This window comes from Salarias fasciatus, chromosome 22, assembly GCF_902148845.1.
Source record: "Salarias fasciatus chromosome 22, fSalaFa1.1, whole genome shotgun sequence".
Classification (NCBI taxonomy): domain Eukaryota; kingdom Metazoa; phylum Chordata; class Actinopteri; order Blenniiformes; family Blenniidae; genus Salarias; species Salarias fasciatus.
This window is the reverse complement of record NC_043765.1, coordinates 6,658,921-6,672,575: the sequence shown is the minus strand read 5'-3', so window position 1 is coordinate 6,672,575 and position 13,655 is coordinate 6,658,921. Positions and strand designations below refer to the sequence as shown.

The 13,655-nt window shown below is 40.9% G+C and overlaps 1 protein-coding gene across 1 annotated transcript; it reads left to right on the top strand.

Moving 5' to 3' along the window:
- The first annotated feature begins 6,125 nt into the window (after positions 1-6,125).
- Positions 6,126-12,201, top strand: LOC115409744 (calmodulin-beta-like). Its single transcript, XM_030121018.1, has 5 exons — positions 6,126-6,317; positions 7,384-7,545; positions 7,736-7,893; positions 11,799-11,943; positions 12,040-12,201. The coding sequence occupies exons 2-5, from the start codon at positions 7,405-7,407 to the stop codon at positions 12,199-12,201; spliced, it is 606 nt and encodes a 201-aa protein (XP_029976878.1). The 5' UTR covers positions 6,126-6,317; positions 7,384-7,404.
- Positions 12,202-13,655: the final 1,454 nt, after the last annotated feature.

Below are 13,655 nucleotides of genomic sequence, written 5' to 3'. Positions count from 1 at the left end.
ACACCGTCAGTGTATTCGCGTTTTTTTTTATTCTAAATCAAAAGACGCTCGAACTGGACATTTTTACGCACGAAAAAAAAAAAAAAACCAAACACGCTGAAGCGTCGCTCTACGTTTTTACGCGGCAAAAAAAGAAGAAGATATGGATTTTTAAAATCGCTTATTGGTGATAATAATATGCACTATATCCGCTCTGTGTGGATCACGGGAGCCTGTGGCTTTATTCCTCAGCCAGACATCCCGCCCCCCTCCGCCGGATGCTTTCAGATGATGAGGCGCAGCGGGAGCAGCGCTCATGCTATTGGACGCTGCAGAACGCTGGATGGACGCCTCCACTCACAAATCAGGGCTACTCAGGCATGCTCCAGCTCCAGCTGCTGTGTCTGTATGCATTCATTTATTCATAAGTCCATCCATCGAGGACATGGTAAATTCTCACTTTGAGACAGGAGGCGAAGCATCTCACTAAAGTAATTGCAGGTATATTCTGACAAACTGTAATATTATTTATTTTCTCAAATACAGGATGTGAAGAGTCCTGCTGTAAAGTTAAAGAAGGTAATTTACAACAATAGGTGAAAAATATTAAACTTGTGATCTTAGCTGAAACTATGTCTTTGTCAATTTGAAGACGTCTATAATTCAAATTACCTCAAGAATTCTTCCCTATTTGAGTCAATGATTCCTTCTGTGTAAGGTCTGAATGAAGATATTTTCAATAATGATGGCAGGGCTCAACATAAACATCTGCCTAATGGGCTGCATGGGAAACAGTCTGGCAGTCAGAAGTCAGGATGACAGGTGGAGGTTTTGTCTCCCCTCACTCTCTTGTTACACAGAGAGGATCCTGTTAAACCACAGTTAAACAGTAAGAACTTCCAGTCCTATGAGCTCTCTAACTGCACACCCCTGCTGGTGGAAAGTCTCTCCTTCATCACTGGTAGCAAAAACTTCAAACATTAGGTCTGTTCACACAGAGCACCTGAGAAAATCCCTTTTTGTTTCTGACATGCCAATCATCCCAGTCAAACTGATGCATCAGACTACAAACATTGCAATTGAACTATTAAAACAAACAAAACAATCATAGCTCATTAAATTTAAAACATGTTTTCACCTGGTTTGATTTGTGACAAACTCTCTGCCAAAACAATAAGATGCGAAAATGTGATCATTATGTATTATGTATGAGAAAACTGTTGGTTCAGAATATGATGGTGAGATACTCGTGGCTTGTTCAGAGGATTTCAAACTATTTGTCCAATGTTAACTTGAGCTCTCTACAACTCCACAAACAGTAAGAAGAGGCATGGATGACAGGTTGCCAGTCGCTGCCAGCGACTTGCTGCTGCACGGCTTCTGGAATTGTGATCAACAACCTTCACTGAACTCTTATGCAACACAAGCGATAAATATGCCACCTGTAATCATCACGATCTGATGTGGGAACATCCAGCCTGACATCAATCAGCCTGCAGCCAAACGACACTTTTCAGCTGGATGAGCTTGATGAGCTCTCATCTGTTCAAGTCAGAGTCGTCAAAGTCTGCAAGAGTCCCACTATTGCTCTAATATCCATATGTCTGATCCATATCTGGATCCCAGGTGAACACGGTTGAAATAAGGATTCATTCTGGGCAGGTCACAGAGACAAACTGTCACATAAATCAACATTTACGTCGCACAGATTCATTTAACACACACCTCTGGACTGTTGGAGTGTCTCTCGTCACCTGGAGTGATGAGAGACACTCAAGGACGATCAAAGATTTTGGATGTAACCAACCAGCCAATTTATTATTTCTCTCAAAGCCAGACAAAGAATATGCAAATATTTGTATTTGTTGACTCGAATGCCGTCCAGCACTGGGCTGATGATAAATGTCTGTTCTGAAATCAAAATATTGAAGAGATATAGAGTAATAGATGTCGCTTTGGGTTCATTTGGAGGGTCGTTGAGTCGATTAGACTCATTGGATTCATTTTCAGGTTGAGAGCTTCAATCAGGTGCACTAAAACAAGTATTGAGAGGATTAAGTGGTTTGCTAATACATTGATAAACTACTTTTGAGGTTCATATATCATAAGTGTTGTTGAAATCAAATACTTGTCAAACAGGAAATCTTGACTACATCAGGGTGCGGCAGTGCTGAGGTGCATTTTTCATCTCCTATAAAGCCCTCAGAGACGGTCTTCCCTCCACAGCCTGGTGGACTCGTCTCCTGAACGCAGGTACGACCAAGAAACCAGCAGCAGGGCTCAGTGTGCTGCTGTTTCTCTGAAGCTTTATGTAGGCCTCAGATGACTCAGATAATAACTCTTATTCATTTCATCACTTAGAAGAATTGTGCAAACCAGCTGGATTTTGATGAATAACAATTTCAATGTATTTAATTGCAGGTCTTTTCTTTTCTGAGACTTCACACAGGTAAGACATGATGTCTGAAAAATGCTGTTTTAACAATTGATACACAGCATAGTAATTGTTGTAATGACTCTGTGTTCAAATCATTTTTTATAACATTAGAAGAATTAAAATTGTTAAAATATTATGCCACAAAATCAAATGCATTTTTTTGGGGGAGCGGGGGGGGGGGGGGGGGGGATAATGATATTGTCTTAAAATAAACTGACAAAACTATTAATTTTCAACTTGATAATAACTTGTTACTATTACTTTTACATTTACTGTCACACCATCCTCTGTATGGTCTCCTCCTGCAGAAACAGCGCCACTGTGTTTTACCTGACTCAATAATAAATCCTGCTTCATTATATATGTAAATTTCTAATATTTTAAGATATTAGATATATAACTTGACATACTAGATACACTGTAACTCATAATGAGTTCAAGTTACATTAATTTGATTATGAGTTAAATTAGGATACACTTATATAGGATACACTTAAGCTTATTTGTCTTCATGTGCATTTTACAGCATATATAAAACTTACTGTTAAAAAATTAACTGAGTGATAGTTTATATGTTGGGTTCATTTTAACTGATTTTACTCTCATTTCATGACATTCCTATTTTTTCCATCATCCGCATCAGTGAACCAACAGCAGTCCTTAAACCTGCCACTAGATGAAGACAAAGCAGCATTATCTTTATACTTCAAATCATCTATTAAAAACAAATCACATCTCTCAGAATCCGGAAACTAGAGCAGGTAAATAATGAAAAAAAAAAGTTGCATGCATCGCAGACCGTTCATCGTTTCTTCTTGCTCCTTTAACGCAGCCGTCACGATGTTTCTGGATTGTCAAGAAGCAGAGACCAAATTCATCACAGACTTCAACCGCTGCTTATCTGGGGGCGGAGGCCGCACCATCACGAAAGAGAAGCTGGAGAATCTCTTCAAAACAGAATACAAAGAGCTTCTGGATGTGAGTAACCTCTGTCCTCCGGCCGTCTCTTTCCTCCAGTCCAAACATCATTTTCTGTTGGAGTGATGATCTTTGTTTCGCTGCAGAAAGCCGAGAACAAGGCCCAAAAAGACGACATCTACAGCAAAATTGCTGAACTAGATGACCAAGTGAACTTGGTGCAGTTTTTTGACCTTATCCGTCCGCTCTACAATAAGTGCCCAGATTTCTTCAAGACGAAACAATGAGGAAAAACCCAGAGGTCTGCTGGGAAGAGGAGAAGGAGGCTCAGGTTCACTAAAGTATCAACGTAAAATATACTGCCACGAAGAAATAACAAATAAAGTTATTTTGCTCTCTCTGAAACACTCCAGATGTGCATTTTGTGTGTTATAACGTACAGGAACAATGTCGATGGAAGTGTTGTACAATTGTGGAGACGTTTGATCGTTTTCCTGAACATTTAATTCCAGAAAAGTAAAACATTGCCCAGTAAAGTGTCTTGTCTTTCCAGTACACCTCAAACTTTTGGAAAAAGTATTCAAGTCAGGCTGTTTTCAGTCAGATCTGACAATCCACACAATCTCACAGAAAAGTCAATATCACCAATCTCACCTCAAAACACAGCATGTACACAGAACCGGCGCCCTGGATGTGATGGATAAGAATTTTGTTGATTAAATCACTTATTCCTCTAATCTTTAAACAATTTACACTGCGTACCAATAGGAAATTATGACACTAGGGCTTCCATTACTCTGACCAACCTATAGATATGACAGTTGTTTAAGGATGTTTAATCCTCATAGGGGATGATTCATTTTGTCAATTTGACATTCATTCTGCAAATATTATATGATACATATATATATATTTGCAGTTCAGTTTTCTATCCGTCAGTGCTACTATCTTTTATTTGCCACTAGAGGCCGCTCGTGTACCACAGTTTGAGAACTGTTTAATCCAGAGGCGTCTCGCCCTCATCCTGGAGGCCCTGGGATGCTGCATGACACCTGGGAGCATCAATGGGCTCCTCGTTGGGCTTTCAGGAGCTTTTTGATCACATAATCATAAATATAAATATACATGTTCAAGCAGAGAGAAGGCTGGAACATGCAGTTCGTGTGTCTACAGAACCAGATCTTCAATACATCTGAAGTGCAGTATAATGTAATCCTGGATAAGCAGCCCTCATGAGTCCACAGTGGACGTCCTTTACTGATGAAGCACATCCAGAAACTCAGACTCCCTATTTTTTATGATAACTCAAGTGTTAAAATTAATAATATGATGAATGTGTCACACCAGTTAAGACGTGACATTAGAAACCGGGGGCTGAATGCTGCTTTGTCTTGTGTTTCTGTGGTTAAAGTACTCCTGTTTACATTCACATTCATACTTTAATCTAGACTGTATTATTCAGACCACGTGCAGGAAATACTTACATTTGGACAATGGAAAACTAATTCAATGTGAAAACACTGGAACACAAAACATACCAACATTGGGTATGTATTCTTACGTTATGATTCTTCTGATTCTGGTGAGGAAAGAAGAATCGAGTGCAGAGCGTGGATGGATGCCAGGCAGCTGTCTCACTGTTTGCAGAGCTTACGTCTACTTTACTTGCAGAACAGGATATCTTCAACACTAGGGTGTGGCAACATCAAGACTTCTCCAGCCAGCTTCCACATCCACAGAACAAAAACTGTCCTTCATTCCCTGCAGATCAATATTTTCAGTCCAGGTGGGAATGGGATTAACATGTAATCTACATGCTCCACATTTTTCATGTCTTGATTTTAAGTCAATTTAGATCTAGAAACCATAAAAAAAATCACACAACAGTGTAAATTCAGTGATATTCTTGATCGTCATCTGTTCTTATAGAAACTGGTTGAATTTAATGTTATTAAAGATGTTATTTGGTGCCTCAATACAAAAAAAGCTAAAGCTACAATATAGTATATCAAAAGGTCCACACATTAAGATGTTTGTTTCTGAGATCTACAGCGGTGTTAAGCTGGACTGCACTATAACCAGGAATCTCCAATATTTCACTTTGTGAAAGAGTTATGTTATCATATTTTAAAGGCCTGTTAATTTAGCATAATGAATCATTTTATGAGCAAAACTAATAAAACCGAATAAAGAATGACTAAATTACACACCCTGATAATCTTAGGCGATACTGAACAATATTTCTTTTGTAAAGGGCGAATCTGTGTCAGAGTTGTCTGGATAACATCATGTTCAAGTCTGAATTCATCTGGTGCCACTTTGATTTGCAGACATACTTCAGCAAATTGATTGAATTGTGGATTATAGGATCATGTGCACATCACATGTTGGTGCCAGAGCATTTAGACAGCCAAGTAATCAATGGACTCACAGGATAGTTTACATTTTCATATATATACTGTGAAATAATGTTTACTCTCATTGAAAGAAGCAGAAACTATATAAATACAAATCAAAATATTCAGATAATCAGAAAATAGACACATCTCTGCTGGTGGGTAAAATGAAATAAGTCAGAACCACAAACAGAAGTTTTTTTAAAATGCTTTTTTTTTCCCTGTTTGTTGTGTTTCTGTTGAGCTCTTCACAGTATCTGTGAATCTCCACTTGCCCCTGCATGTCTGTGCAGTCTGCAGACACGGTCCGATTCCCACTCTGCTGCCACACCTTCCCAGTTCCGCCCAGGTCTCCTGGCCTCACCCTCCCTCCTGCTCTCTGTTATGAGCCACTTCCTCTCACTGCAGCTCTCCACACTTCCCCTCTCCCTCGGCGGTTCCTCCTCTCCTCTCCTCTCTCTTTTTCCTGGATTTACTTGCTCCTGCACTGTCTTGTACTGCGGATCTTCTCTGGAGTAACTTGAACTGTTTGGGACGCTCTCCGCTGTGTTAACCTTACAACAGGAACACTGTCAGACACTGCTGAGGTATGGACTCTGTTTAAAAGAAGAAAATCAATCGATCTGATTAAATATTTAAACCTAAATGTTGAGCTTTGCCCTGAAAGAAGAATTCCATGCTGGTGATGTGTTTTAACTCTTTATGGCGCACTCACCTGAAGCCTCAGGTGGTATTGAGAGAAACTTTAAAATCTTTAAACTTTTACTACTTTTTAAAGAGAAAATGACCTCTGTTTTCCATTGTTATGCAGTAAAACCTTTAGGAAGACATAAAACTGACTAAAACCAGTGATTTTCATGTTAAAATTCTTTGAAATTATACAATTTTAACAGTCTACTACACCTAGTGGTCTACTATACTTCAGTGAATTCTTAAAGAAAATAATAAATAAATAATTGTGCATACTTACCTGTACTAATGATCACTTTTTAGCATCATTGATCTCAATCTTCAGCTGAAACAGTTCCTCATGTATTCTGGGACTGTAATGAACAGAGATGTTTCCAAACCCACTGGTCTGGAGATGGGTTAAGAGTCTCATTTACAGAATGTAAAAACCAGCTCTGTCAGGAAAAACATATGTCTTCAACAATGACCTTAGTTCATTCGTATTTTCGTGCGGAATTTGAATTGTTCCGTTTAACAACATTTGAAAATGAATATGGAAAGCACGCTCTGATTTCCTCTGCTGTTCATTCATATTGATATCCCACTGGGCTTCACTCCATATGTAGGATTCCTTCAGGGTGTGGTCAGACTTTTGGCATGTACACACACGCACAGCAGCGTGTGTCCTTTGTTATCCTTTGCGGGATTACTCTTCTCTACTCTACTCATCCTCTGGCTTCCCCTTCTGTTGAGTCTCACCGGTAAAGTGAAACAAAAAGGCTCCAGGGTTTCTGAATTCCAACACGACTCTTGAAACGATCAGATAAGCTTATCGGACAAACATGTCCTTCTACAAAAATCTCTAGACAAGTTTGACAACAAGTCTCAGGACCGAGCTTTCAGTCAGTTCAGCCTCTGTGACGCTGCGTTCAGTCAATGGTCCCGTTCAAAGTCTTCTGATGTGTCTCCGTGTTGTTTTTTCAGAGGAAGCTCATTCCAGCAGCCATGCCGTCAGATGTCGAGTCAGCCATGGAGTCACTTATCTTGGTGTTTCACCGCTACGCCTCTGAGGAGGGTGGATATTACACAGTGAGCCGGGACAAACTGAAGCAGCTGATGAAAACCGAGCTGCCCAGCTACCTTCAGGTGAGCAGAGGCCGCCGTGTGAGGAGAGGTGCAACCGTTTCACCCTGGTCGCTGTTTACACACACTCTATGGCAAACACTTATTTTATTTAGGTTTGATCTACTGTAGCCAGATGATAGGCTAACGTCTTTAAGATTTCATCATGACCTGTTTCTAAATGCAGTGTTTTTTTTCTGACTCCTGGACACAGGCGCAGAAGGACCCCGCTGTTATAGACAAGATGATGAAGGACCTGGACGCCAGCGGTGGGGGTCAGATAAACTTTGAGCAGTTTTTTTGCCTGATCGCCGGTTTTTCTATTTCCTGTGAGAAAGCCTATCAGATGAAACTCAAGAAGACAAAAAAGAAGTGAAATGCAGCAGTGCCGCGAAGACCAATGCTCGTCCAGATGTTGTAAAGAGACTTTGGTCCATTAAACATGAAGAATCCTCTCTAACTGTCTTGTGTTTACTCCGTCTTCTCTGATTTATCTATAAAACCTCTTCACACATAAATCGAACAAACAGCAATATATGGTGAGGTGATCCTTAACCTCTCAGTTAACAAAATCCTGTTAAAGCTTCACAATATATTGAAGTATGAGGGCGGCAATCTGTGAGGCGTAATACACTGATATGTTGTTGCAGCTATTTATTCTCCTTGAGCAGAGTAAGAAAAAATTAGCAAACACATGATGTGAACGAGTACAAGGTTTCAACAAACTGGTCGTCTCCATCCCTACAAGTAACAGCGGTAAGAAAGGATTAGAAAAATAAAACTCCAAGGTGCCGTTTTGGATCAGCTGTTTGCGCTGTGTCAACACAGAGGAAGTCAGAAGATCTGCTTTGATTCAGGGATGTTTCGTCCTGTGCATGCATTGGTTCTTCTAATCCCAGCCCAGCTCTGTAATGCATATTACAAAAAGGACATCAGGGTTATTGTCTCAATATGCTAGACTTCATTGAAATGCTTGTCTGGGTAAATTGAGCATTAAATAAAGAATGAATGGTTAGAAGGTTGGTTTAACCCCATCTGCTGTTGGAAACCCGAACCTGCATCTAAATGGAATCGAGAAAGAGATCCAACACAACATGCTTTTACAGACAGCGAGCAGGTTTCATGACCTCAGATGCTTGTTCTCATCGTGCAACGCGTGCACACCGCCGGGATCTGCACACTTCATTTTGTGTAACTGTTGCAAATGAAAAACTTTCAGAGAGCCGTAGCAAAAGTTTCCATAAAGAGCAAACCGATGGCAACTGTGTCGAGACACACCACATCACCTTCACGGTTAATTGATGCCACATGAGACGTGCAGATCTGAAGTCTGATCCATCCATCTTCTACACCGATTCATGCAACATGCCGGAGCTGACCCGGTCAGTGAGGCGACTGCATAGAAAGACTTCCTGGAACAACCAGCTCACACAACCCCACTGTGACAAAGAGTGACAGACAGGTCAAACACAGATTCCAGGCACAATACAAATGGTTCCGTTCTAAGTTATAAAAATGGGTTGAACTACAATTAATTCACAATGTGAAAATCAAGTTTCACTTTTGATCATTGAAGAATGTTTCACTCAGGTGATCTTACACCCAGGATGGATCGCCTCTATCTGCAGTGGGTTCTGGGGTCTTTTCCAATTTCTACTGGGACACATAGGCTGGATTATTGAAATTTCCAAGAAAAACTTTTTTTTTTTTTCTGGACAAATCCTAATTTTTCCCTCTTGTTTTAGAGGAAACGGAATCAACCACAAGTTGTAGCAAAATAAGGTCAAAGTTATCATAAAGCCATTTTTAGCAGCGCTCAGTGATGTAAACCAGTGAACCTTTTGAAAGATCTTGTCCATACTAATGCTCCACGACTGATCTCTCAGATTAACTCCCATTATTGCATCATGTTCACTGTTGTTTTAAGAGAGTAATCCCCGCTGAATGAAGTACTGCTGAATAGGTACTGTCTAGACCCGAGATGCATTTTCACATTTCGATCGCTAGAGGGCGCACAGTTAACATGTTGCTGTGCAATTCAATTCATCTTTCACACCTGATTGATCCAGTTTAGGGTCACAGTGGGCCTGATTCCAGCACGCAACGGCTCAAAGGCGGGGTGCACTCTGCAGACAGCAGATACACCTCAAAGGGCAATTTAATGGCACCAATCACCCTGACATGCATTTCTTTAAATAATGGAACTTTGCCTTGTGAGGTGATGGCGCTCACCACTATTGTGTACATTTACAAAGTGAAGAGAAGAGATATACAAGCATCATTAAGTAAAGCCACATATCAATATTGTACAGTTGTAAGGAACAAACAGTTTGTATAATAAGGAATTTGTTTTTAGGACACTGTCGTTTTCTCAAAGAAAACAGTGCATTGATTCAATAATGTACATTAAACTCCTGAGCGATGATCTTTTTAAGCTCTAGATCAAAATAGTTCTGAGTGACTTTGCTGCTAAAGACAGTGATGCTCTTTCACCTCCCTGCCGGTCAGCAGTTTCTTGCTTGTGTGATTATTGCACTCATCATTTTGTTCCAGTTGGATTTTAGGTTTTTTGGCTTACAAAATGTTCACCCATTTCAAAACAAATCTTTTTATTCAGCCAAGACAGAGTCAACACAAACATTTCACATCAGCAATAGTTCTCAAAAGATGCTTTCATGCTAAATAGACTGTTCACCTCTGACCTCCTCAGAAACAGTCATTCTTCCATGTGATTCCCCTCAGGATATATTTTGTTCAGGGAGTAGTTTTGCCTGTAATGTTTAATAGACCTGTTCATACCTCTTTTGAGCAACATAAAACTATGAGCAATCATTTTAATAGTATGGTGGCTACTATTGGTGTTTCACATGTATTTCATGTGAGTTTTTTTTTAATGATCCTTTAATGGGAATAATTAATCATGTTTTTTTATTATTATTTTACAGGCTTAACTTGCCAGTGGATGTAGACAGATTTGGTATTTAGGAGTCAGAGGTGGCAAAGAATTTGTATTTTGTTACAGTAGCTAACTTTACCTGATCTGGTCCTTTTTTTTTTTCCAGACAACCTTTTACTGTCCATATTTTAACTCTTGAACACAGATATCTGAACTATCTACTCTGTAATTCTTCAGACTGGCTGTTTACCTGTTGTCAGAGAAGCAGAGGGTAAAGCAAGCCTCACCTTTTACACTATGTACCAGTGTGTGTGTGTGTGTGTGAGTGTGTGAGAGTCAGTGCGCAGCGGGCGGCGCCTCCGTATAAAATCTGCGCTGCGTTGTGCTCCAGACCGTGATCGTCCCTCCTGCCGTCCGCCACGTCTCCGCTGCTGCTCGGTGAGTAACGGCGCTGCTCGCCTCTCCGCCCAGATTCCCTCGGATGTGATGAGCGCCTGCGGCCACAGCCAGCCCGCTGGCAGAGGATTACCCAGGATCCGTTAGTTTTACTGTAGTTTTTAAAACTCACATATATAGTGATAATAGAGTTTTGATCAGACGTGATTATAAACTATTGAATGTGCAATTAGAAGATTAGGACCGAATATTTTTTATTGATCAGTTATCACAAACCTTTATTGTCTTCGCCATTGTTTTTTCTATAGCCCTACTTCTGAAACTTTTACAGTTAATATGGTTTATAGGTGAAGTGTAGGCTGCATAAGGGTGTGGTGGGACTATAGGCATGTACACACGTGCCCTGGAGCTGCTTTCCTCTCATCACTGCCTCACAGCCTCCATTTTGGTCTCACATTTTCCTGTTTGTTCAAAGTTTTCCATTCCCTCTTGCACAAATGCCCTCACCTCATAAACCTTTGCCACTTCTGCTATTCAACAGTTGGGAACAGTCAAGAGTTCAGGCTATCTTATGATCTGTGATTGTCCTTCTCTGTCTTGTTTCTATATGCAATAACTATTACAGCTTTGGTTTTTTTCCAAGAACTTAATGACAGCCTTTGCTGGCTTCTCATGAGCATTACTCATGAGTGGGGAGAGCTGCAGCAGGAGTGTTGCTCCTCCTTTACTGGCTACAGTGCAATACTCCTGCTTCTTTTTTAACCTTTGCTTTACTCTTACTTAACATTTCTGGAATGTAACAACAATGAGGGCATTATCATAAATATTCTACACACAAAGGAGGCTAAATGATCACATGAACCGGAAATGAATCAGTTCAATGACTTCATTCCACTTTTCTACTTTTCAAAAGTTCACTAAGGAAATACACTCAGTGTTTTCTGCTTTGTTTGAATGTTGCCTTTCAGTCTGCACACATTTGACCAATCATGCCTTCCGAACTGGAAACTGCGATGGAGTCGCTCATCACGGTGTTTCACCGCTACGCCTCCAAACAGGGCCGGAGTGGCACCCTGAGCCGGCGAGAGCTCAGAGAGCTGATGGAGAACGAGCTGTCCAACTTCTTAAAAGTGAGTCAAACCAATAATCACAGCATGCAGACGTTAAATAGCTTAAAACCTCTGAGTGACGGCGCCATCCTGTGACCCTCTCTCTCTGAACCGCAGTCTCAGCAGGATGCTACGGCTATCGACAAGATCATGAGGGACTTGGACACCAACGGTGACGGCCAGGTGGACTTTGAGGAGTTTGTTTCTCTGGTTGTCGGACTTTCCATTGCCTGTGAGCAGTGCTATCAGATGCACATGAAGAATGTAGCAAAGAAGTGAAAAGGCTACAGTGAAAGAACAAAAAATAAATGTAACATTTCCATTTTTGTAAACATAGTTCTGTCCAATAAAAGCAGTGAATCGTTTCAAACTGGTTGTGGAGTCTTTTTACAGTGTGTGTGTGTGTGTGTGTGTGTGTGTGTGTGTGTGTGTGTGTGTGGAGGGGGTTTGGATTTGGTGTCTATTTGGCTGCTCTCTTATTGGGGTCACTGTATAAACCATTGCACTTTATTTTGGGATACTTTGCTTTCACAGCTGCTTCCCCTATACGTTAAAAATCAAACCTTAACCCAACTTGCCACAAAAGATCTCTTTCTAATAAATCACTCATATTTCCCCATATCCACAAGTAGTGTCTAGTGATTTTTCTTCCTGTTTTCATTGTAACACTGACTACGGCTGCACTGATAGAAGCTCCACCTGTATTTTATGCGTCCCCGAGTGTCAAAGAGCAGATGGACCGCTCCCTCTGTGTTTGATAAAGTCCCGCTTATCGCCGCTCTAAGGAATCTGCAGAATGTCCCAGGCACAGACACACCTCTGTGTGAGGCATAATCACTCATGTGGTGTTGCAACCTTGTGCACCAACATGACAAATAGATAAAATAGATAATACGTGTTATGTCACCGGATAGGGTTTGTTGCATGATCGTGGACTTGACTGAATCAAATAACCCTTCAGTGCATCAGAGAAATGTGGGGAGTCCCGGCACAGCAGCCAATCACGGCAGATCTTTCATTCTTTTTCTTTTTTTGAACCATAAAATTCTTTTTATTGTGTCTCATGTCTGGTGAAAGATGGAAATACCAAACCAAAAACCAAAGGCACCACGTGACTCATTTAGCCCATCCCCTCTGAGTCTCTGGTGAAATTATCTTTGCTCTATAGCACAGTCTCTCAGGCGCCACCTTGTTCAGGGAAGATATTCCATTTTTTATCTCTCATGCACAGATGTGTGCATGGTGGGGCAGAATTTACCATTTGAGGCCGAAGCCCTCTATTAACAACCGAAAAGTCCGAATTTATTAAACTGAATAAGGCATGCCTGGAAGACAAAACTGAGGGTACGTCCTCTTGAACGCACCTCCATGGGTGGAGTTAAAGTGTGGCTTCACTGTTCATAGTTACAGTGCAAACACTGAGGTTGCCTGGGCAACTGTGGTGTGTGTGTGTGTGTGTGTGTGTGTGTGTGTGTGTGTGTGTGTGTGTGTGTGTGTGGGCAGAGTTTGTAGTTATCCATCGGTTTACACAGGCACCACACCCATGTGACCCACAGCTGAGTGTCCAGGCCCGGGAATTCCTCCTCTGCTATTCTATGTTCCTCTTGTGCAGTTCCCATATTGCTTCGTTTCACAAGATCTCTTCATTTTTATGTATTAAAAAAAAAAAGACACAAAACACTCATTCCAGCGGCTATATGATTATCTCGTGATGGAGACGACTAAAACAGCTA